Below are 26,263 nucleotides of genomic sequence, written 5' to 3' on the forward strand. Positions count from 1 at the left end.
GACAACCTGATCACCTTGTATCCTCCACAGCGCTTAGAACAGTGCTTTGCACATAGTAAGCGCTTAATAAATGCCATAATAATAATAATAATAGAATCCAGGTCCTCTGACACCCAGGCCTGTGCTCTTTCCATTAGGCCTCGCTGCTTCCTTGATCTCCCCCCTACTTGGACAGTGAGTCCCATGTGGGAAAGGGACTTTGTCTGACCTAATTGCCATGTAGTTATTCCAAGGCTTAATACAGTGTTTAGCACAGAGGAGGTGCTTAATAAGTACCATTCTGAAAACCTGGGCCAGGATGATTAAAACTCAGAATCTCTGGAGTGTTTCTCAGCCTCTGGGTCTCCCTGCCTCCTGGTGTCCTAATCAAAGCTTCAGCCTGAATAGACCCAGGTGGAAGCAGGGGAATCCAAAATTAATGTCAGTCTGGGGAAATCTTGGGGAGAATATGCCAACCCTCTCAGAGAAAACCCCCTTCCCTGGGTACAAGACACATGCCCGCACCCTCCGCTCCTCTGCCGCTAACCTCCTCACTGTACCTCGTTCTCGCCTGTCCCACTGTCGACCCCCAGCCCATGTCCTCCCCCTTGCCTGGAATGCCCTCCCTCCGCACATCCGCCAAGCTAGCTCTCTTCCTCCCTTCAAAGCCCTACTGAGAGCTCACCTCCTCCAGGAGGCCTTCCCAGACTGAGCCCCCTTTTTCTTCTCCTCCTCCCCATCTCCCCACCCTACCTCCTTCCCCTCCCCACAGCACCTGTATATCTTTGTACAGATTTATCACTCTAGTTTACTTGTACATATTTACTATTCTATTTATTTTGTTAATGTTGTGTATTTAGCTATAATTCTATTTGTTCTGATGACACCTGTCTACATGTTTGTTTTGTTGTCTGTTTCCCCCTTCTAGACTGTGAGCCTGTTGTTGGGTAGGGACTGTCTCTATATGTTGCCAACTTGTACTTCCCAAGCGCTTAGTACAGTACTCTGCACACAGTGAGCGCTCAATAAATATGATTGAATGAATGAATGATCCGGCCCACACTTCAGATAATTTGACTTGGATCATAATAATAATATTAATGGTACTTGTTAAGTGCTTACTGTGTGACAGGCACAGTTCAAAGCACTGCGGTAGATAAAAGTCAATCAGGCTGGACACAGACTCTGTCCCATATGGGGCCACACTCTCAGTCCCCATCTTACAGATGAGGCAACTGAGGCCCAGATAAGTGAAGCGACTTGTCTAAGGTCACACAGCAGACAAGCCCCAGGTCCTTCTGACTCCCAGGACTGTGAATTGGGGCTCCTTAGGTTGCTTTCGATTTCCCCCCTTCTGGCCTGTTTCTTCTGAGCCAGGAGGGCCTGGAAGCTTTCAATTTCCCAGGACAATTAATCCAAGGGGCTTGGAACCAGTTTAGGACACCTCATCCGCCCTGCGTTAAGGCTCTGGCAGCCAGCCGGACAAGAGGAAAGTTGGCCTCAGAAAAGAGAGGCAAGTACCAAGCCAGGCCTCACCTTCAAAGGCCCTTTCTTAATCCTCTAAAGAGAAGCGCAGCCGTCGGGAGCTTCCCTAGCCAGCCTTGGGCTGCGGCTCCCATGTGAATGGAGCCACCGTGATGGCAGTTCGGGTCAAGCGCGTCATCGAGTGTCTGCGGGGGAAACAAAAGAGAGTGTGTGCCAGCTTGCAGCGGAGAGGGAGGAAGGAGCGAGGTGAAGACAGAGAAAACGAAGTCAGAGGAGGGAGAGAAGAAAGGTGAGCAGGAGGCAGAAAGGAAATGTCAAAATGCTGGGCATTCTTGTCTCTTGCTGTGATTATAACAGCCTTTGTGTTTATCTCAGAGGGTCCCTTTCTTCCCCCTCTCTAACTCCCACCCCCACACTTCCTCCTGCCAGGTTCTTCTGACTCCGCTTCTTTGAAATTCCCAGAGACTCCGTGTGCACTGCAGAGAGGACAATTCTTCCAATCCCTTATCTTGGTTCTCTTTCTGCATCCTGATCAAACTCCCCCAGCATTTCTCATTCTGACTTTCAAGGCTTTGCCTGGTCTCGCTCCAACTCTTCCTTTGCCTCCTACTGCTCCCCACCCACTCATTCCTTTCGTTGCGCTGGGACCACTTCCTATCTGATGCTCATATATCTGCTCCCAGGCTGCTCCTGAGAGCCTCCCTATCTGCCTGGTCAATCAATCGATCATATTTATTGAACATTTACCGTGTGCAGAGCACCGTACTAGGAGCTTGGGAGAAAACAATGTAATAATTTCCTTCTCTTCCCATTTTGTTTTATCCCAAAGCCAAATCCTTTCAGCTCTGCCTTCACAACATTACTAAAATCCACACATTCCTCTCCATCCAAACTGCTACCATGTTGATCCAAGGACTTATCCTATCCTGCCTTGACTGCCTTGGGTAGGGACTGTCTCTATATGTTTGGCATATATGTTCTATATATGTTCTATATGGGAAGTTTGAGTCTGATCTACCAACCCCCTGCCCCTCCCCCTGTAGTGTTTGTTTCCTTGTTTATTTTTTTTTTTACACTGGTATGTACAATTCATAGGATATTTGTTACTCATTGACTAGGTAGAGGTTATCTGTCTACAAGACTTTCTCCAAACAATGAAATTCTCCAATGCCCTGCTATGGGACAAGGAAGATTCAGATGCTGGTGGTATCAGATATTTCTTTCTGCATCAGATATTTAAGAGACATCTATAAGACTGTGTTGAAAATACAATTGAGACTTTTCCTCTTGGCTGGGCCATCACATCACTATGTTAGGAAATATTTGGACAAGTGTTAACAGCCATTGGAAAACGTTTAGTACATATTTACTATTCTTTTTATTTTGTTAATGATGTGCATATAGCTTTAATTCTATTTCTTCTGACGATTTTGACACCCGTCTACATGTTCTTTTTTGTTGTCTGTCTCCCCCTTCTAGACTGTGAGCCCGTTGTTGGGTAGGGACCGTCTCTATATGTTGCCGACTTGTACTTCCCAAGCGCTTAGTACAGTGCTCTGCACACAGTAAGTGCTCAATAAATACGATTGAATGAATGTATGAATGAATATGACCTCCCCGCCTCCTGTCTCTCCTCACTGTAGTCCAATACTCCTCAAGAACTTCCAAGGGCTGCCCACCTACCAACACATCAAAAAGAAACGCCTTACCATTGGCTTCAAAGCACTCAGTCAGCTTGGTCCATCTGACCTCACCTCACTACTCTCCTATTCCAGCCCAGCCAGCACACTCCGCTTCTCTAGCGCCAGCTTACTCACTGTGCCCCCATCTCATCTATCTCTGTGCCAAGCCCTTTCCCACATCCTCCCCTTAGCCTGGATCTCCCTCCCCCTCCACATGTGCCAGACCACTATTCTCTTCACCTTCAAAGCATTATTAAGGTCACATCTTCTCCAAAAGTCGTGGGTGAGGTGGCCAGGTTTCACCCATGTGCACTTCCCACTCGGGAAGAATCCACGTGCTTTTCCACACGGGAAACCCACTTTTGGAGAAGATGTGACCCTGGGGTACTGGCCATCTCCAGGTCAAATGCTATCTCGTGGCCACCTGAGCCAGCATGTTGAACTCAGAAGTGAGGGTGGGATACCACCCCCTCCAACCAAAACTGCTGGATTGACAGCCCAAGCCGGGAATACAGAAGGTGTCCCTTGCCCCCGTGCCAATCAAATTAGGTATGAAGAAGGGGGGAGGGCAGAGTTTGGATAAACTGAGGCTGGAAGCTGGAATGGCCTAGGAACACAGGTGATAAATGCCAGTCGCCTCTTGCAACAGATCCCAAGACACGCGGCAGCAGCAGGAGCAGCTGCAGCAGCCGCAGCGGCCCACGTGTCTTTCTCTGCCCAGAAGGCCAGATTCCCATTTTGCAACTAGGACCAACCCACTGAGGAAAGGGCCATGGGATGGGTGTGTCTCGCCGAATGTCGTGAGTGGGAGCCGGGTGCCCCGCTGCGGACGGGGAACATAAGTGGATTCCTCCCGCGTGGGAAAGTGAGTGGATTCCTCCCATGTGGGAAAGTAAGGGGATTCTTCCCGTGTGGGAAAGTAAGTGGATTCTTCCCGTGTGGAAAAGCATGTGGATTCTTCCCGAGTGGGAAGTGCACATGGGTGAAACCTGTCGGCCTCACCCACGTGCGACTAAAGTATGAGTGTGTTTCTTCCATTAGGGAAGCTCTAATACTGCTAATTAATCACAGTCCTTCCGAAAGGGAAGTTCAATCCATTGCGCCTAAACCATTAAATAATTCAATTCGCCTCGCGGAATAAATTTTATATAAAACTCAGGCTTTCCGTCCCTGGTCTCTCTCTCTCTCTCTTTCTCTCGCCACGCCAACTACCGAACGAACTCGTCCCCAGATGGTGGGTGACACCGATTAAGTACTCTTTTCCCCGGCTTGCTCTTCCTTCTGCCTCGTCTATGCTTGGGTCTGTGACCTTTGGACTTTAGCTATTTGCCCCCCCACCCCGAGCCCCACTTATGTTCATATCTTTAAATTAAAGTACAGTGCTTTGTACACAGTAAGCACTTAATAAATACCACTGAATGAATGAATAATAATAATAATAATAATAATGGCATTTGTTAAGCGCTTACTATGAGCAAAGCACTGGAGAGGTTACAACGTGATCAGGTTGTCCCACCGGGGGCTCACAGTCTTCACCTCCATTTTACAGATGAGGGAACTGAGGCACAGAGAAGTTAAGTGACTTGCCCAAAGTCACACAGCTGACAAGTGGCGGAGCTGGGATTTGAACCCATGACCTCTGACTCTAAAGCCCGGGCTCTTTTCCATATAAATTACTTATTTGTTCATAGAAAAGGAGCGTGACCTAGTGAGGAGAGCATGGGCTTGTGAGTCAGAAGGTGCTGGGTTCATTCATTCATTCATTCAATCGTATTTACTGAGTGCTTACTGTGTGCAGAGCACTGTACTAAGTTCTTGAGTTCTAATCTTGGCTCTGCCACATGTCTGCTGTGTGACCTTGGACAAGTCACTTCCTTCCCTGCCCCTCAGCTACCTCATCTGTAAAATGGGGATTAAGAGTGTGAGCCCAATGTGGGACAGGAACTGTGTGCAACCTGATTATCTTGTATCTACCCCAGTACTCAGAACAGTGGCTGGCACATAGTAAGTGCTTAACAAATATCATTAAAAAAATGACAGCTATCCACCAGTTTTCTGAAAATTTCAAGAGAATGAGAATCCAAAGCACCCTCTGGCAATTCATTAAAGTGTCTTGTAACCCTTGGAGTTGGAAGTCCCACTTGATGTCTACCCTAAATCTCTACTGCTGCATCTTAAATATATTCCCTCATGCTAGTAGTAGTAATAGTGATAACATTATTAAGCACCTACAGAGTGTGATGCACTGATCTAAGTTTTTGGCAAAGTACAACGGAAAGGTGGGGCAAATTACCTGTCCACAAGATGCTTGCACTCTAACCTGGGAGATGGAAATAAAAATATTGACAAATAGAATAATAACAATAATTGTCCTTTAAAATAGAATTATAATAATAATTATGAAAGAGAATAATAAGAACAATTGACTGTAAAACTGATTCTACATACAAACACAAGTGCTGAGGAAAGGTAAAATAAATCCTTAAGTGCTAGAGGTGGCTGTGAGATTGCTATGATTTGAGGAATTGGGAATTAATCGGAAGTAATAATAATAATAATAATAATGGCATTTGTGAAGTGCTATGTGCCAAGCACTGTTCTAAGCGCTGGGATAGATACAAGAAAATCAGGTTGTCCCACGTGGGACTCACAGTCTTAATCCCCATTTTACAGGTGAGGTAACTGAGGCACAGAGAAGTTAAGTGACTTGAGCTTGTTGGAGGAGAGGGTGATTTTGGAGAGTTCTGAACATTGGGAGAGCTACGAGAAGCAGCATGGCTCAGTGGAAAAAGCCCGGGCTTGGGAGTCAGAGGTCACGGGTTCTTATTCTGGCTCCGCCACGTTTCTGCCATTGGACCTTGGGGAAGTCACTTAACTTCTCTGAGCCTCAGTTACCTCATCTGTAAAATGAGGATGAAGAATGTGAGCCCCACGTGGGACCACTTGATCACCTTGTATTCCCCCCAGCGCTTAGAACAGTGCTTTGCACATAGTAAGCACTTAACAAATGCCATCATTATTATTATTACGGTCTGACAGATTTGGGGAAGGAAGGGGGCTCCAGGCTGGGGCAACAGTGTGAAGGAGAGGACGGAGGACAGAGGTGGGAGAGTCAAGGGGGAGGTACAGTTAGAAGGTTAGCTTGGGGGAAATGAAGAAAAGGGGCTGGTAGGGGAGTGGGTGAAAAAAGAAGATCTGTAAAATGGAGAAGAGTTGGAGGAGAGCCTTGGAGGCAAGTGGGAGGAGTTCCAGTGGAATTACGTGGAAAGAGCACAGGTGTGGAAGTTAAGAGGTCTAGCCTCAAATCTCAGCTCTGCTATTTCCATGCTGTGTGACCCTGGGCAAGTCACTTCACTTCTCTTTGCCTCAGTCTCCTCATCGGTGAGATGGAGATTCAATCCCAGTCTCCTTTAGACTGTTAGCCCCATGTGGGACAGGGACTGCATCTGATTTGATTGTAGTGCTTCTTTACTTGTACATATTTATTCTATTTACTTTATTTTGTTAATATGTTTTGTTTTGTTGTCTGTCTCCCGCTTCTAGGCTGGGAGCCCGCTGTTGGGTAGGGACCATCTCTATATGTTGCCAACTTGTGCTTCCCAAGTGCTTAGTACAGTGCTCTGCACACAGTAAGCACTCAATAAATACGATTGAATGAATGCTTCTATCCCAGGGCTTGGCTCATACTAAGTGCTTAACAAATACCACTAGTATAATTATCATCTTTGGAGGAAATTGCCCTCCATCACAAAATTAATATCCCTTCCTGTACTTGAAGACCACATCAGTGCCTATGCCTTGTTGGTGAACAGTAAATCCATCCAGATCCACCTCAATCTCATCTATCTTGCCGCTGACTGCTCGTCTACATCCTGGCTCTGGCCTGGAATGCCTTCCCTCCTCAAATTCAACAGATAATTACTTCCCCTCCCTTCAAAGCCTTATTGGAAGCACATCCGCCAAGCTAGCTCTCTTCCTCCCTTCAAAGCCCTACTGAGAGCTCACCTCCTCCAAGAGGCCTTCCCAGACTGAGCTCCCTTTCTCCTCTCCTCCTCCTCATCCCCCCACCCTACCTCCTTCCCCTCCCCACAGCACCTGTATATATGCTTTTACAGATTTATTACTCTATTTATTTTACTTGTACATATTTACTATTCTATTTATTTTGTTAATGATGTGCATATAGCTTTAATTCTATTTGTTCTGACGATTTTGACACCTGTCTACATGTTTTGTTCTGTTGTCTGTCTCCCCCTTCTAGACTGTGAGCCCGTTGTTGGGTAGGGACCGTCTGTATATATTCCTGACTTGTACTTCCCAAGAGCCTAGTACAGTGCTGTGCACACAGTAAGCGCTCAGTAAATACGATTGAATGAATGAATCTCCTTCATGAGACCTTCCCTGACTAAGCCCTCCTTCCCTCTTCTCCCACTCCCTGCTGTGTCATCCTGACTTGCTCCCTTTATCATCAATCGTATTTATTTTCATCATCATCAATCGTATTTATTAAGCGCTTACTGTGTGCAGAGCACTGTACTAAGCGCTTAATTTATCATCCTCCTTTATTCATCAGCCTTTATTCATCCCCCTCTCCCAGCCCCACAGCACTTATGCACATATCTGTAATTTATTTACGTATATGCATGTCTGTCTCCCCCTCTAGATTGTAAGCTTATTGTCGGTCTGTTTATTGTTGTACTGTACTCTCCCAAGCACTTAGTATAGTGCTCTGCACTCAGTAAGCACTCAATAAATATGATTGAGTGAATGAATGAGTGAAGCCAAGCCCAGACTTGGGTTTTAGCTCTGTCCACTCTTATTATCTTCTGGGATAGAGTTGGCAACACAGCCAGACCCTGAAGCAGCAGCTATTTGGCCAGAGGGATGTGCAGGAGACAGACTGATCTCGTGAGGGAGGGAGGCCTTGGGGTGACTGTCCCTTCAGGCTGTCTAGCTCTGCGGCTCCATCAAATCCTGATAAACTCCAGATCACAACACGTTCACATCTCAGCTCATGTTTAAAACATGGGCTTGTCAGCCAGGAGGCTCGGAGGCTGATGGAGTGGGAGACTGTTTTAGAACACGGGGCGACTCTCTCTCGGCCCCTTCGGAGCTCCTTCTGATGGCCCCACACAACTTGGCTACACAACTTTTAACTTTGTTTCTCTTCCTCTAGACAGGGAACAGATGAGATAACAGTTTCACCCACTCCGGTGCCTGCACCTTCTTCCCAGAGCATCAGATGGTATTTGTTAAGCACTTACTGTGTGCCAGGAATTGTTCGAAGCACAGGGTTAGAGATTCAAGTTAAACAGGTCAGACATGGTCCTTTTCCCAAATGGGACTCACAATCTAAGGGGGCGGGAGAACAAGTATTTTTATTTTTTTAGTGGTATTTGTTAAGTGCTTACTATGTGCCAGGGTCTGTTCTAAGAGCTGGGTTAGATACAAGATAATCAGATATGATATAGTCTCTATTTCAAATAGGGCTAACAGTCTAAATTCCCATTTTACAGATGAGGTAACTGAGGCACAGAGAAGTGACTTGCCTAAGGTTACACAGATGACAAGTAGTGAGCTGGGAATAGAACCCAAGTCCTTTTGATTCCCAGACCTGGGGTCTATACACTATGCCGTGCTGTTTTTCCAACTCCAAGTCTCCCAACCAACCATGGAGAAGCAGCATAGCTTAGAGAAAAAAAGCACAAGATTGGGAATCAGATGATTTGGGCTCTAATCCCAGCTCCACCATTTTTTTTGAATATTTGTTAAGCCCTTTTTGTGTGCCAGGCACTGTACAAAGCGCTAGGGGAGATACCAGCTAATCAGGTTGGACGCAGTTCATAATAATAATGGCATTTACTAAGCGCTTACTATGTGCATTGCACTGTTCTAAGCACTGGGGAGGTTACAAGGTGATCAGGTTGTCCCACGGGGGGCTCACAGTCTTAATCCCCATTTTACAGATGCGGTAACTGAGGCACAGAGAAGTTAAGTGACTGGCCCAAAGTCACACAGCTGACAATTGGCAGAGCCGGGATTTGAACCCATGACCTCTGACTCCAAAGCCCGGGCTCTTTCCACTGAGCCACGCTGCTTCTCAAGCATGCTTCTCATGCTTCAGTTCATGTCTCACGTCTCACAGTCTTCATCCCCGTTTCACAGATGAGGTAACTGAGGCACAGAGAAGTGAAGTAACTTGCCCAAGGTTGCAAAACAGACAAGTGGTGGAGCCAGGATTAGAATCCAGGACCTTCTGACTCTCAGGCCTGTGCTCTATCCTCTGATTCTCACTTATGTTCTATGTGACCTTGGGCAAGTTACTTAGCTTCTCTGGGCCTCAGTTTTTTCATCTGTCAAATGGAGATGAAATCCTTGTTCTCCCTCCCCCTTTGATTGTGAGCCCCATGTGTGACACTAACTGTGTCCCATCTTATTATAGTATGTCTATCCCAGGTGTAACAAAATGCCAGTATTATTACGGTGGAGTCTGGTCTTTTTCTAGTCTTTTAAAGTCCGGAGCTTTTTCTAGAGCTAACTCTGCACGATGGCCCTCTTCACAAATGTGGGGCTAATTTGCCAGTTATTTTGCATATAATCCAGCCAATCCCTGCTCCTTTCCCTGCCGTGTCAAGAAGGCCTCCCCCAGCTTGGAAAACCACTGTTCGGTTGATCATCATCATCAATCGTATTTATTGAGCGCTTACTGTGTGCAGAGCACTGTACTAAGTGCTTGGGAAGTTGATGACGATAATAGCATTGGCTAAGTTCTTATTAGGTGCCAAGCACTGTACTGAATTGGGATAATAATAGTAATAATAATAATGATGGCATTTATTAAGCGCTTACTATGTGTAAAGCACTGTTCTAAGCATTGGGGAGGTTACAAGGTGATCAGGTTGTCCCACGAGGGGCTCACAGTCTTAATCCTCATTTTACAGATGAGGGAACTGAGGCACGGAGAAGTTAAGTGACTTGCCACAGGACAATCAGATGGGCCACAGTCCCTGCCCTACATGGAGCTCGCAATCTAAGGCAGAGGGAGAACAGGTAATTGAATCCCCATTTTACAGATGACAAAACTGACATGCAGGGAAGTAAAGTAACTTGCCCAAGGTGACACAGCAGGCCGGAGGCAGAACCAGGATTAAAACCCAGGATTAAAACCCAGGCCAGAGCTCTTTGGGCCTGACCTTACACAGCTCCAACACGACAGTCTTCCACTCCGAGATCTTCTTCCCCAACCTTGAAGCTCCAGGGGTTCTTTCATAATGGGATTGCCGCCCCCTCAAAATCAGATATCATTTTTCATTTCCGGGTTAGACGAGCTGCTTTTCCTCACTCTGACATCCTCCTTCTTGATTTCCTCTCTCCGTAGTAGAAAACTGTGCCCTTGACCTCCGTCCATGGCTCCTCAGAGAAGATTCTGAGGCAGAAATAATTGCCGCTAAAGGTCCACTATGCCCTGTACTTGCGGGGAGTCTATAGGCTTTGCTATCTATGCGGTTCTAGGATCCACTGGCAGCAGGCAAAAAGATTTCTTTTCATTATCAGTGGCTCATTGTGGGCAGGGAATGTGTCTGTTTATTGTTACATTGTACTCTCCCAAGAGCTTCTTACAGTGCTCTGCACAGTAAGCTCAATAAATATGACTGAATGAATGAATATTTATTGAGTGCTTTGAGCGCTGTACTGTTTGAGAGAGTACAACAGAGTTAGCAGGTATGTTCCCTGCCCACACCAAGGTTCGTCTCTGATCTCTCCTCCACCTGCTTCCTAGTTGCCCCACTCAGTGGCCCCACCTAAAGGGACCGTTTTCCATAAAGCTTCCCCTTCATTCATTCATTTATTCATTCAATTGTATTTATTGAGCACTTACTATGTGCAGAGGACTGTACTAAGCGCTTGGAAGAGTAAAGTACAACAATAAACAGACACATTCCCTGCCCACAAGGAGCTTACAGTCTCCCCTTGCTTAGAAGCCCTCACAACACCAATTAATTAAGGAACAGCCTTGAAACCTTCCTTTACCTCGGGCCAAAACTCGCATGACCGAGTCCCAGGAGCCCCAGCACTCCAGTTGTTCTTCTGGCATGAGCCTTGCCCATGTTCTCCTCTTCCCTAAATCAGGCTTAACCGATGGGATCGGGGTTTTGTCTCCCCAAAACTAGTCCTGGATATGTGGTGAAGCCCAGTAAGGCCTGAGCTTCTTACAATGTCCACAAAACTGGGACAACCAATGGTGACTCTCTAGGTCTGATGCGGATGCTTGTGGGAATGGCAAACTTTAAAAGCAGAGGTGATTAAAAGGCCTCTTTTTCCATTTGCCCTAGCCTAACATCACCTAGGAATAACAATAATAACTGTGGCATTTTTTTCCGAAGGCATTTATTAAGCACTTACTATGTGCCAAGCACTGTTCCAAGCACTGGGGACGTTACAAGGTGATCAGGTTGTCCCACATGGGGCTCACAGTCTTAATCCCCATTTTACCAGTGCTCAATAAATAGGATTGAATGAAATACCACAATTATTATTATTATTGTTTTACAGATGAGATAACCGAGGCACAGATAAATTAAGTGATTTGTCCAAAGTCACACAGCTGACAAGTGGCAGAGCCGGGATTTGAACCCATGATCTCTGAGTCCAAAGCGCGGGCTCTTTCCACAGAACCACAGTGCTTCTCTAGCACTTTCTATGTCCAGGCACTGTACTAAGCACTGGAGTAGATACAAGGTAATCAGGTTGGACCCAGTCCCTGTCCCACACAGGGCTCGCAGCCTTAATCCCCATTTCACAGATGAGGTAACTGAGGCCCAGACACACGAAGCGACTTTCCCAAGGTCACACAGCAGAAGAGTGGCAGAGTCGGGATTAGACCTCAGTTATTTCCGACTCCCAAGCCTGTACTCTATCCACTAGGCCACACTCCTTCTCTGTGGCCATCTTTCGGAAGGCTGAATTGTCACACACACTGAATACCAAAGTAAGAAATGTTCTTAACCTTGCAAACAGGGCAAGGTAAGGGAGGAGGGGGGGAATGTTTGAAGGTAACGTGATTTGAGTCATGAGATCATATTCAGTGCTGAGACAGTAGTTTCTGGCGAGCAGAACTCTGGACCGCAAAGTGGGATTATGTCAGCTAATGCTATTGTAGTCTTCCGAATGCTTAGTACAGTGCTTGGCACACAGTAAAAAGTCTGTGGTCTAGTGGAAAGAGCACAGGTTTGGGTATCAGAGGATCAGGGTTCTAATTCCGCTTCTGCCACTTGCCTGCTGTATTAACTTGGGCAAGTCACTTCACCTCTCTGTTCCTCAGTTTTCTCATCTGTAAAACAATAATAATAATAATTGTGGTATTTCATTCAATCCTATTTATTGAGCATTTACTGTGTGCTCTTGGAAGGTACAATTCAGCAAGAAATAGAGACAATCCCTGCCCACAACGGGCTCACAGTCTAGAAGGCGGAGAGACAGACATCAAAACAAGTAAACAGGCCGGGCAGTGTATTAAGAACTGGGGTGGATACAAGCAAATCAGGTTGGACACGGTCCCTGTCCCAAGTGGGGCTCACAGACTCAATCTCCATTTTACAGATGAGGTAACTGAGGCCGAAAGAAGTGAAGTGGCTTGTCCAAGGTCACACAGCAGACAAGGGCCAGTGCTGGGATTAGAACCCACAACCTTCTGCCTCTCAGTTCCGGGCTGTAGCTATTTGCACCAGGTGGGGATTCAGCACCATTCCCCTTCCTGCTTAGAAGGGAGCCTCAGGTGGGACAGACACTTCATCGAATCTAACTGACTTGCTTCTACCCCAGTGTTCAGAAAATGACGTTGCTTTAGTAAGCACTTAACAAATATCATTTTCATCATCAATTAGAAATAATAATAATTCAGTAGTAATATTTGTTAAGTGCTTTCTGTGTGCCAAGCACTGTGCTAAGTGCTGGAGTAGAGACAATACAAGCAGAGGAGACACATACCCTGTCCCACATGGGACCCATATTCTATGGGAGAGGGAGACTATGTATCTTATCCCAATTTTATCTGAGGCACAGAGAAGTAAAATGACTGGTCCAAGGTCACACAGGGCAAGTGACGAAGCAGGATTAGAACCCAGGCCTACTGACTCTCAGTTCTGTGCTCTTCCCACTGGACTTGGAGGCTTTCCCAGACTGAGCCCCCTCTTTCCTGTCCCCCTCCTTCCCCTCCCCTTCCCCCCTGCCTTACCTCCTTCCCTTTCCCACAGCACCTGTATATATGTATATATGTTTGTACGTAGTTATTACTCTATTTTATTTGTACATATTTATTTTATTTTATTTTGTTAATATGTTTTGTTCTCTGTCTCCCCCTTCTAGACTGTGAGCCTGCTGTTGGGTAGGGACCGTCTCTCTATGTTGCCAACTTGTACTTCCCAAGCGTTTAGTACAGAGCTCTGCACACAGTAAACGCTCAATAAATACGATTGAATGAATGAATGAATGACCACACTGCTTTAATTTTAGACCCTAAGAGGACTGCATTTTGGTTTTCTCCGGACGGAAGGTTGGGAGACTCCTTTTCTTTCTCCAGCCTGGGGTCTTCTGAGATAGAGGAGCAGCGTGCCTTAGTGGAGAGAGCACGGGCTTGGGAGTAAGAGGACACGGGTTCTGATCCCAGCTTCTGCCACTTGTCTGCTGTGTGACCTTGGGCAAGCCCCTTAACTTCTCTGTGCCTCAGTTACCTCATCTGTAAAATGGGGATTAAGACCGAGAGCCCCATGTGGGACAACCTGATTACCTTGTATCTACCCTAGTACTTGGAACAGTGCTTGGCACATTGTAAGTGCTGAACAAATACCATAATCTTAATAATAATAATACAACCTCCTCTGAAACAGGTCAAGGCAGGGCTTCTTCCTCCAAACAGTCTTAGCTTCCAGCCCCTAACAGGATTGCAATCACAGAGAGGGAATTTGCTCTGAAATATGGATGAGAGGAGAGCTCCATAACAGAGTACTTATTAGAAGTTAGAGTTGTAAGAGGCCAAGTTAAGAATGTTAGATGGGTTTATCTAGATTCAGAGATGGCAGGTCCACTCTGGGTTATTAGAGGGAAAAGTCAAGGATGTGAGATGGTACATCCATATTAACATGAGAATGGATGTCATGGAGGCATTCATCACCCTGTTCCTTCAGGTATCTGTTGTTGAAACTCTTGTTGGAACTCCCGTGATCCTTCACTGGTTTAATCAATCAATCAATCAATCGTATTTATTGAGCGCTTACTATGTGCAGAGCACTGTACTAAGCGCTTGGGAAGTACAAATTGGCATCACATAGAGACAGTCCCTACCCGATAGTGGGCTCACAGTCTAAAAGGGGGAGACAGAGAACAGAACCAAACATACCAACAAAATAAAATAAGTAGGATAGAAATGTACAAGTAAAATAAATAAATAAATAAATAAACAGAGTAATAAATATGTACAACCATATATACATATATACAGGTGCTGTGGGGAGGGGAAGGCGGTAAGGCGGGGGGATGGAGAGGGGGACGAGGGGGAGAGGAAAGAAGGGGCTCAATCTGGGAAGGCCTCCTGGAGGAGGTGAGCTCTCAGCAGGGCCTTGAAGGGAGGAAGAGAGCTAGCTTGGCGGATGGGCAGAGGGAGGGCATTCCAGGCCCGGGGGATGACGTGGGCCGGGGGTCGATGGCGGGACAGGCGAGAGCGAGGTACAGTGAGGAGATTAGTGGTGGAGGAGCGGAGGGTGCGGGCTGGGCAGTAGAAGGAGAGAAGGGAGGTGAGGTAGGAGGGGGCGAGGTGATGGAGAGCCTTGAAGCCCAGGGTGAGGAGTTTATGCCTGATGCGCAGATTGATCGGTAGCCATTGGAGGTTTTTGAGGAGGGGAGTGATATGTCCAGAGCGTTTCTGGACAAAGATAATCCGGGCAGCAGCATGAAGTATGGATTGAAGTGGAGAGAGACACGAGGATGGGAGATCAGAGAGAAGGCTAGTGCAGTAGTCCAGACGGGATAGGATGAGAGCTTGAATGAGCAGGGTAGCGGTTTGGATGGAGAGGAAAGGGCGGATCTTGGCAATGTTGCGGAGCTGAGACCGGCAGGTTTTGGTGACGGCTTGGATGTGAGGGGTGAATGAGAGAGCGGAGTCGAGGATGACACCAAGGTTGCGGGCTTGTGAGACGGGAAGGATGGTAGTGCCGTCAACAGAGATGGGAAAGTCAGGGAGAGGACAAGGTTTGGGAGGGAAGACAAGGAGCTCAGTTTTCGACATGTTGAGCTTTAGGTGGCGGGCGGACATCCAGATGGAGATGTCCTGAAGGCAGGAGGAGATGCGAGCCTGGAGGGAGGGGGAGAGAGCAGGGGCAGAGATGTAGATCTGGGTGTCATCAGCGTAGAGGTGATAGTTGAAGCCGTGGGAGCGAATGAGGTCACCAAGGGAGTGAGTGTAGATTGAGAACAGAAGGGGACCAAGCACTGAACCTTGGGGAACTCCCACAGTAAGAGGATGGGAGGGGGAGGAGGAGCCTGCAAAAGAGACTGAGAAAGAACGACCGGAGAGATAAGAGGAGAACCAGGAGAGGACGGAGTCTGTGAAGCCAAGGTCAGATAACGTGTTGAGGAGAAGGGGGTGGTCCACAGTGTCAAAGGCAGCTGAGAGGTCGAGGAGGATTAGGACAGAGTATGAGCCGTTGGATTTGGCAAGCAGGAGGTCATTGGTGACCTTTGAGAGGGCAGTTTCCGTGGAATGAAGGGGACGGAAGCCAGACTGGAGGGGGTCGAGGAGAGAGTTGTTGTTGAGGAATTCTAGGCAGCGCGTGTAGACAACTCGTTCAAGGAGTTTGGAAAGGAATGGTAGGAGGGATATGGGACGATAACTAGAAGGTGAGGTGGGGTCAAGAGAGGGTTTTTTTAGGATGGGAGAGACATGGGCATGTTTGAAGGCAGAGGGGAAGGAACCAGTGGAGAGTGAGCGGTTGAAGATGGAAGTTAAGGAGGGGAGAAGGGATGGAGCGAGAGATTTCATAAGATGAGAGGGAATGGGGTCAGAAGCACAGGTGGCCGGAGTAGCACTTGAGAGGAGGGAGGAGAGTTCCTCTGAGGATACCACTGGGAAGGATGGGAGAGTAGCAGAGAATGTTGAGAGCCGGGGGGTTGGAGAAAGGGGGGAAGAGACTTTGGGGAGGTCGGACCTGATGGATTTAATTTTGTTAATGAAGTAGGAGGCCAGATCGTTGGGGGTGAGGGAAGGAGGAGGGGGAGGAACCGGGGGCCTGAGAAGGGAGTTGAATGTACGGAAGAGCTGGCGGGGGTGATGGGCATGGGTGTCAATAAGGGAGGAGAAATAGTTTTGTCTGGCAGAAGAGAGGGCTGAGTTAAGGCAGGAAAGGATAAACTTGAAGTGAACGAGGTTGGCATGGTGTTTAGACTTTCGCCAGCAGCGTTCGGCAGCTCGAGCATAAGAGCGAAGGAGGCGGACAGTGGCAGTGATCCAGGGCTGTGGGTTAGTGGTGCGAGAGCGGCGAAGGGAAAGGGGAGCGAGCGAGTCTAGCTGAGTAGAAAGGGTAGAGTTGAGAGCAGTAATCTGATCATCAAGACTGGGTAGAGAGGAGAGGGCGGCGAGGTGGGGTGTGAGGCGTTCCGAAAGATGGGTGGGGTCCAGAGAGCGGAGATCTCTGTGAGGGAGTAATACGGATTTACAGGGGAAAGGAGTGTGAGTGAGGAGGCAGGTGAGAAGATTATGATCAGAGAGAGGGATCACAGAGTTGGTGAGGGTGGACACAGTGCAGCGGTAGGAGATGATGAGGTCGAGGGTATGACCAAGTTGGTGAGTGGGTGAGGTGGGGTGGAGGAAGAGGTTGGCAGCGTCAAGGAGAGATAGAAGGCGGGCGGCAGAGGAGTCGTTAGGGATATCCATGTGGATATTGAAGTCTCCAAGGATCAGAGTGGGCATGGAGAAGGAGAGAAGGAATGTAAGGAAGGGGTCAAAGTCGTTAAAGAAGTTGGAAGTGGGGCCCGGAGGGCGGTAGATGACGGCTACAAGAATCTGGAGGGGGTGGTAGAGGCGAATAATGTGGGCTTCAAAGGAGGGGAAGGAAAGGGAAGGGGGAGGAGGGATAGTGCGAAAGCGACATTGGGGGGCGAGAAGGAAACCGACACCTCCTCCTTTTCCAGTGAGTCTGGGGGAGTGGGAGAAGAAGAGGCCTGCACTGCAGAGAGCAGCAGAAGAGACCGTGTCGTCCGACGACAGCCATGTTTCAGTTAGGGCGAGGAGGAGTAGAGAACTGGAAAGGAAAAGGTCCAGGATGAAAGGAATCTTACTTAAAACGGAGTGGGGGTTCCAGAGGCCACACTTGGCATCAGCTGTCGAGGGTGGGGAGGGAGGGGGAAGGGTGCGAGGTTTAGTCTAGGAAAGGGGAAGCTTTAGGAGAAGTGTGGTTCTCCTGCCCCAGGTCTTCTGGCTAACAGGAGAAGTAGTGAGGCCGGGAGGAAAGAGCTAGGCTAAGGAGTCAGAAGACCTGTGTTCTAATCCTAGCCCCACCACTTGTCTGCTGTGTGACCCTGGACAAATCACTTAACTTCTCTGTGCCTCAGTAATCTCATCTGTAAAGTGGGGATTCATTCATTCATTCATTCAATCATATTTATTGAGCGCTTACTGTGTGCAGAGCACTGTACTAAGCACTTGGGAAGTACAGTTGGCAACATGTAGAGATGGTCTATATCTTTGCACATAGTAAGCACTTAACAAATGCCATTATTATTATTATTATTATTAAACTGGATCCAGGCTACAGAAGGGTACTAAGTGAAATAAGACATTTCTCTTGATATGTATTCTTCCACTGATCCAATCAAGGAAGGAGGGTTTCTGGGGATTCCTGGATCCCCCAGTTCCTGAGAGGAGCAGTGTGGCCTAGTGGAAAGAGTACAGACTTGGGAATCAGAGGACCTAGATTATAATCCCAGCTCTGCCACTTTCCCGCTCTGTAACCTTGAGCAAGTTGCTTGGCTTCTCTGTGCCTCATTTCCCTTCTCTTTAATATGGGGATTAAATACCTGTTCACCTTCCTATCGAGATTGTGAGCCCTGTATGGAACAGGGACTATCTGACCTGATTATCTTTTATCTTCCTCAACTCTTAGAACAGTGCTAGACACATCATAATAATAATAATATTTGTTAAATGCTTATTATGTGTCAAGCACTATAGTAAGAGCTTAACGAATGCCACAATGATTATCCTTGGTTGGTGTGGTGTGATTTCCCCCCACAATCCTTCACGATCCATACTGAACCCTGTCTGACTGGGTTCTTGCAAGACAATGAAAATTAACCAGCCAGAAAGTGTTGTGTCTCTTGCAATGGTAAAAGTGGTATTTGTTCAAGTACTTACTGTGTGCCAGGCTCTGTAATAATAATTATAATAATAATAACAATAATAATGGCATTTGTTAAGCACTTACTACGTGCAAAGCACTGTTCTAAGTGCTCAGGGGGATACAAGGTGATCAGGTTGTCCCACGTGGGGCTCACAGTCTTAATCCCCATTTTACAGATGAGGTAACAGGCTCAGAGAAGTTAAGTGACCGGCTCAAGGTCACACAGCAGACGTGTGGCGGAGCCAGGATATTAGAACTTATGACCTCTGACTCCCAAGCCTGTGCTCTTTCCACTGAGCCGTGCTGCTTCTCTACTAAGCCCTGAGGTCGGTAGAAGCAAATCGGGGCTCACGGTCTTAATCTCCACTTGATAGATGAAGTAACTGAGGCCCAGAGCAATGAAGCGACTCGCCCCCAGGACACCCAGCAGACAAGTGGCGGATTAGAACCCAGGTCCTTCTGATTCCCAGGCCCCTGCTCTAACCCCTAGGCCATGCTGTTTGGACTGGCGGGGCACAGTCCATCCATCCAATCGTATTTATTGAGCGCTTACAGTGCGCAGAGCACTGTACTAAGCGCTTGGGAAGTCCAAGTTGGCAACATATAGAGACGGTCCCTACCCAACAGCGGGCTCACAGTCTAGAAGGAGGAGACAGAGAACAAAACCAAGCATACTAACAAAATAAAATAAATAGAATAGATATGTACAAGTGAAATAAATAAATAGAGTAATATCAAAGCAGTAGGTGACCCTGGACCAGTGAAGAAGACTGGCTTGCAGACAAAAGGTTTCGCTGTTTCAGACAGGCCTTCTTCCCTCATGGGAGAGAAAGGTGCAGGGGTGGCGAGGGTGGGAGGAGGGGGAAGGCCCAGCAAGGGACGGGCAGTCTCTCAATCAGAAAATTGAGGGGATTAGTCCTTCCTTCCAAATCTGCTAGGAGGGAGAAGTCTGACGCTGAGCTGATTCCTAAAACAGACATTCTTGTCTTCATATGCGTTGTTCCAGTGCTCCTGCTGTTTTCTAGTTCTGGTCTGCCTAGTTGTGCAGGGGCTAACTCTGGTGGTTATTTTTGCTGCTGCTGTTATTTTCCTTCACTTGTTTTTTCCGTTTCTTGTTTTTACTTTCCCGGGTTTTTTTTTAACAATAAAGTGGAAAAGAACCTTCCTTCCTCTCCCCCTCCTCCCCCTCCCCAAACCCCCCCCCGCCTTACCTCTTTCCCCTCCCCACAGCACCTGTACATATGTATATATGTTTGTACATATTTATTACTCTATTTATTTATTTATTTTATTTGTATTAAATACCTGTTCACCTTCCTATTGAGATGTGACTGAGCCTCTTTCTTCCTCTCCCCCTCGTCCCCCTCTCCATTCCCCCATCTTACCTCCTTCCCTTCCCCACATCACCTGTATATATGTATATATGTTTGTACATATTTACTACTCTATTTATTTATTTATTCTACTTGTACATATCTATTCTATTTATTTTATTTTGTTAGTATGTTTGGTTTTGTTCTCTGTCTCCCCCTTTTAGACTGTGAAACCACTGTTGGGTAGGGACTGTCTCTATATGTTGCCAATTTGTACTTCCCAAGCGCTTAGTACAGTGTTCTGTACATAGTAAGCGCTCAATAAATATGATTGATGATGATGATGATGATTGTGAGCCCTGTATGGAACAGGGACTATCTGACCTGATTTTCTTTTATCTTCCCCAACTCTTAGAACAGTGCTTGACACATAATAATACTACTACTACTAATAATAATGATAATAATATTTGTTAAATGCTTATTATGTGTCAAGCACTGTAGTAAGAGCTTAACAAATACCACAGTGATTTTTCCATATTAAATGGAAATATTTATTCCATTTATTTTATTTTGTTAATATGTTTTGTGTTGTTTTCTGTCTTCCCCCTTCTAGACTGTGACCCTGCTATTGGGTAGGGACCATCTCTATATGTTGCCAACTTGTACTTCCCAAGCGCTTAGTACAGTGCTCTGCACACAGTAAACGCTCAATAAATACGATTGAATGAATGAATGAACCTACAACCTCTTTTGTTGTTTAAATGACATCTGTTAAGTGCTATTTGTTCTGACGATTTTGACACCTGTCTACATGTTTTGTTTTGTTGTCTGTCTCCCCTTCTAGACTGTGAGCCCACTGTTGGGTAGGGATCGTCTCTATATGTTGCCGACTTGTACTTCCCAAGTGCTTGGTACGGTGTTCTGCACACAGTAAATGCTCAATAAATATGACTGAATGAATGAATAAAAAACTTTGAAGGTGAGAAGAGGGACGGTCTTGAAGCAGCGTGGCTTGGTGGAAAGAGCACAGGCTTTGGAGTCAGGTCACGGGTTTAAATCCCGGCTCCGCCAATTGTCAGCTGTGTGACTTTGGGCAAGTCCCTTCACTTCTCTGGGCCTCAGCTACCTCATCCGTAAAATGGGGATGAAGACTGTGAGCCCCCTGTGGGACAACCTGATCACCCCCCCAGCACTCAGAAAAGTGCTTTGCACATAGTAAGTGCTTAATAAATGCCATCATTATTATTAAGTGCTTAGTACAGTGCTCTGCACACAGTAAGCGCTCAATAAATAAAACTGAATGAATGAATAGTCTGTAAAGCATGGGAGGAGCATCACCTTGGAATACACCCCTGGGCACATCTCCCCCTTCTAGACTGTGAGCCCGTTGTTGGGTAGGGACCGTCTCTATATGGTGCCAACTTGTACTTCCCAAGCACTTAGTACAGTGCTCTGCACACAGTTAGTGTTCAATAAATACGATTGAATGAATGAATGACTCTGGCCTGCAAACTGGCCTCTCTCCTAAATTCCAACAGACAATTACTTCTTCCCTGCTTCAAAGCCTTATTCATTCATTCATTCATTCAATCGTGTTTATTGAGCACTTACTGTGTGCAGAGCACTGTACTAAGGGCTTGTTGAAAGCACGTCACCTTCAAGCGGCCTTCCCTGACTAAGCCCTGCCTTTTCTCTTCTCCCACACCCTTTATTCATCCCCTCTCCCAGCCCTACAGCATTTATGTACATATCTGTAATTTATTTAGTTGTAATGATGTCTGTCTCCCCACCTCTAGACTTCAGCTCGATGTGGGCAGGAGATGTGTCTGTTTATTGTGGTATTGTACTCTCCCAAGTGCTTAGTACAGTGCTCTGCACACAGTAAGCACTCAGTAACAATAATAATAATAATGATGATGGCATTTATTAAGCACTTACTATCTGCAGAGCACTGTTCTAAGTGCTGGGGAGGTTGCAAGGTGATCAGGTTGCCTCACGGGGGGCTCACAGCCTTAATCTTCATTTTACAGATGAGGTAACTGAGGCATAGATAAGTTAAGTGATTTGCCCAAAGTCACACAGCTGACAAGTGGCAGAGCCGGGGTTTGAACCCATGACCTCTGACTCCAAAGCCCGTGTTCTTTCCACTGAGCCACGCTGCTGCTCTAAATACAGTAAATAAATACTCCCCCTTTTAGACTGTGAGCCCACTATTGGGTGGGGACTGTCTCTATATGTTGCCAAATTGTACTTCCCAAGCACTTAGTACAGTGCTCTGCACACAGTAAGCGCTCAATAAATACGATTGATGATGATGATGATGAATACAGTACATACATACATAAATACAGTAAATACAATGGAATGAATGAATGAATGATTAAAGTGCTGCCACAGGTAATCCAGTGAACTGGATCTTGATTTACTAGGTTCATTCATTCATTCAATCGTATTTATTGAGCGCTTACTGTGTGCAGAGCACTGTACTAACCGCTTGGGAAGTACAAGTGGGCAACATGTAGAGACGGTCCCTACCCAATAACTGGCTCACAGTCTAGAAGGGGGAGTCAGACAACAAAACAAAACATGGAGAGAGGTGTCAAAATGTCAGAACAAATAGAATTAAAGCTATACACATCATTGACAAAATTAATAGAATAGTAAATATGTACAAATAAAATAGAGTAATAAATCTGTACAAATATATATACAAGTGCTGTAGGGAGGGGAAGGAGGTAGGGCGGAGGGATGGGAAGGAGAGGGGGCTGGGTTCCCTTCTCTTTTTTCCTTTTTCTAATGCTGTTTGTTAAGCACTTACCATGTGCCAGACACTGTACTAAGCACTGGGGTAGATATAAGCTAATCAGGTTGGACAGTCTATGTCCTACATGGGGCTCTGTAATGGATTGATTAGGGTTGTTTACAATTCCTGTGAAGGATGATTATAACTTCTACACCTATTTCTTGTTAGGTGTTAAAGGCCGGTTGATTACTCACGTTGCTTACTCACGTAGGTTAAAGTAGTGTATAAAAAGGATGTCCTTGCTCTTGAGGCTCACCCCACACCAGGCGCTTGGCTAGTTCCTTGGGGTAGTGTGGCCCTTGGGAACAACTGCTATAAAAACAACCAAAGCTTGTGTAAACTAAGTTAGATAAATTGTTTGTCTCGGACTATAAAACTGGGAACTCACTCAAAGCCTCACCTGGGAGTGGATGCACTGCCCAGGGATTTTCCCGATTCTAGAGCTGTCCCGGGGCTTCCCAGCTGAAGTTTTAACCTGGATGTAGCAGGTGAATTAGAATCGGTGATGCATGAACCCCTTTGATTTTCCCAATTCTAGAAACTCCGGGTGAACTGTTGTTGACCTGGATGTAGCAGATGAATTAAGATAGGTGATGCATGAATCCCATTCTTGTTCTTTATAATTTGTTATGGATTAGTATTTAGTGCTTTGTTTATTACTTATAATTGGTTATGGATTAGTATTTAGTGCTTTGCTTATTGATTATAATTTGTTATTGATTATTTAGTGCTTTGCTTATTGATTATAATAAAGCCTTTAATCTTAATAAAAGGCTCCAGCTGTTTCTGCTTCCCAAACTCTTCTCCGCTTCCTCAGGCAAAACAGGCTCACAGGCATTATTCATTCATTCAATTGTATGCCCTGATCCTTTACTGTGTGCACTTGGGAGGGTACAATACAAAAATAAACAGACACATTCCTTGCCCAGGAGCTTACAGTCTAGAGCAGGGGAGACAGACATCAATACAAATAAATAAAATGACAGATATGTACATAAGTGCTGGGGGGCTGGGAGGGGGGAAGAGCCAAGGGAACAAGTCAGGTCAACAGAGAAGGGAGTGGAAGATGAGGAAAGGTGGGGCTTAGTCTGGGAAGGCTTCTTGGAGGAGATTATTGGTATTATTAAATTATTATTATTAAGAACGATTGATTGATTCCCAAGCTCTTAGTAGTACTCTGCTCACAGCAAGCACTCAATGAATACCACTGGTTTGATTGATTGACTGATCGTGTTTTAAAAATCTCTCAGCTTCAAGGCTCTCCATCACCTCACCCCCTCCTACCTCATCTCCCTTCTCTCCTTCTCCAGCCCACCCCGCACCCCCCGCTCCTCTGCCACCGCTAATCTCCTCACTATGCCTCGTTCTCGCCTGTCCCGCTGTTGACCCCCGGCCCACGTCCTCCCCCTGGCCTGGAATGCCCTCCCTCCACACATCCATCAAGCTAGCTCTCTTCTTCCCTTCAAAGCCCTACTGAGAGCTTACCTCCTCCAGGAGGCCTTCCCAGACTGAGCCCCCTTTTTCCTCTCTTCCTCCCCATTCCCCCTGCCCTCCCTTCTTCCCCTCCCCACAGCACTTGTATGTAGTCATACAGATTTATTACTCTTTATTTTGTTAACGATGTGCATATAGCTATAATTATATTTGTTCTGATGATTTTGACACCTGTCTACCTTTCAGTTTTATTGTCTATCTCCTCCTTCTAGACTGTGAGCACGTTGTTGGGTAGGGACTGTCTCTATATGTTGCTGACTTGTACTTCCCAAGCACTTACTACGCTGCTCTGCACACAGTAAGCACTCAATAAATACGATTGAATGAATGAATGAATAATGGCGAAAGCCCAAGGGCAGTGGAGACCCCAAAATGTGAATGTTCCCGACCGGAACTTGATAATCTAAGTGCTGGCCTCCAAGACTGAAGACATATGTTCCCAGTACGCAAGAGGGATAAGAGCCTTCACTAATCACATTCTGGATTCTCCCTTGGGGAAGGCTGTCACCACAGCCACCGGCCACAAAGAATTCCTTTAGGATACACAGGAAATCGCAGCCCAGAGGAGAAGCAGCGTGGCCCAACAGAGAAGCAGCCTAATAGTGGAAAGAGCATGGGCCTGGGAATCAGAGGACCTGGGTTCTAATCACAGCTGTGCCAAATGCTTCTTGTGTGTCCTTGGGCAAATCACTTAATAATAATAATAATAATAATAATGGTATTTAAGTGCTTACTATGTGTCAAGCACTGTTCTAAGCACTGGGGTAGATACAAGGTGATCAGGTTGTCCCACGTGGGGCTCACAGTCTTAATGCCCATTTTACAGATGAGGTAACTGAGGCACAGAGAAGTTAAGTGACTTGCCCAAAGTCACAACTTCTTCTCCATGCCTCATTTCTCCTATTCTCCCTCCTACTTAAGACTCTGAGCCCCATGCGGGATAGGGACTGTGTCCAGTCTAATTCACTTCCATCTACCCCAGCACTTAGAACAGTGCTTGACTAGTTCATAGTAAGCCCAAACTTCACTCTTTTACTGCTAACCTACTCACTGTACCTTCACCTGGAAGTCAAAAGACCTGGGTTCTAATCCCAGCTCTGCTGTGCGACCTTGGGCAAATCCCTTAACTTCTCTATGCCTCAGTTACCTCACCCATAAACTGGAGATTAAGACTGGGAGCCCTATTATCCAATTAACTTGAATCTATCCCAGTGCTTAGTACAGTGCCTGGCACATAGTAAGTGTGCTTAACAATGATGTGTATATAGCTTTAATTCTATTTATTCTGTTGGTATTGACACGTGTCTACTTGTTTTTTTTGGGTTTTTTTGGCTGTCTCCCCCTCCTAGACTGTGAGCCCGTTGTTGGGTAGGGAGCATCTCTATATATTTCCGAGTTGTACTTCCAAAGTGCTTAGTACAGTGCTCTGCACACAGTAAGTGCTCAATAAATACGATTGAATGAATGAATGAAATACCAATTTTTTTAAAAGTATTTTTGATTGGCCCCATGAAATCACCAGTCCTGCTTGAATCGGCCTCAATTTTGACATCCAGTGGCTTGTATTTACCCAATGCTTAGAACCGTGCCTGGCACTTAGTAAGCGCTTAACAAATATCATTAAAAATAAATCTACTGTGTGCAGAGCACTGTACTGGGAGCCTGAGAGCACAGAGCTCAACTCATTCACTCCCCTAACCCTTCGTCGCTCTCGCACCACTAACCCACAGCCCTGGATCACTGCCACTGTCCGCCTCCTTCGCTCTTATGCTCGAGCTGCTGAACGCTGCTGGCGAAAGTCTAAACACCAAGCCAACCTTGTTCACTTTAAGTTTATCCTTTCCTGCCTTAACTCAGCCCTCTCCTCTGCCAGGCAAAATTATTTCTCTTCCCTTATTGACACCCATGCCCATCACCAGCGTCAGCTGTTCCGGACATTTAACTCCTTCCTCAGGCCCCTGCTCCTCCCTTCCCCATTCCTCACCCCCAACGATCTGGCCACCTACTTCATTAGGAAAATTGACATCTTCAGGTCTGAGCTCCCCCAAATCACACCCCCCACTTCTCCATCCTCTCCCCCGGCTCTCGACCCCCTCCTCTACTTTCCCATCCTTC

The 26,263-nt window shown here is 46.4% G+C and overlaps 1 protein-coding gene across 1 annotated transcript in view; it reads left to right on the forward strand.

Moving 5' to 3' along the window:
• The first annotated feature begins 1,616 nt into the window (after positions 1 to 1,616).
• The window catches only part of LOC119928765, a 31,681-nt gene continuing 7,034 nt past the window's right edge, over positions 1,617 to 26,263 (forward strand). Inside the window, exon 1 of the mRNA XM_038747280.1 lies at positions 1,617 to 1,710. Coding sequence (XP_038603208.1) covers positions 1,617 to 1,710 — 94 coding nt within the window. The remainder of the gene's footprint in view (positions 1,711 to 26,263) is intronic.

Source organism: Tachyglossus aculeatus, chromosome 5, assembly GCF_015852505.1.
Source record: "Tachyglossus aculeatus isolate mTacAcu1 chromosome 5, mTacAcu1.pri, whole genome shotgun sequence".
NCBI lineage: Eukaryota > Metazoa > Chordata > Mammalia > Monotremata > Tachyglossidae > Tachyglossus > Tachyglossus aculeatus.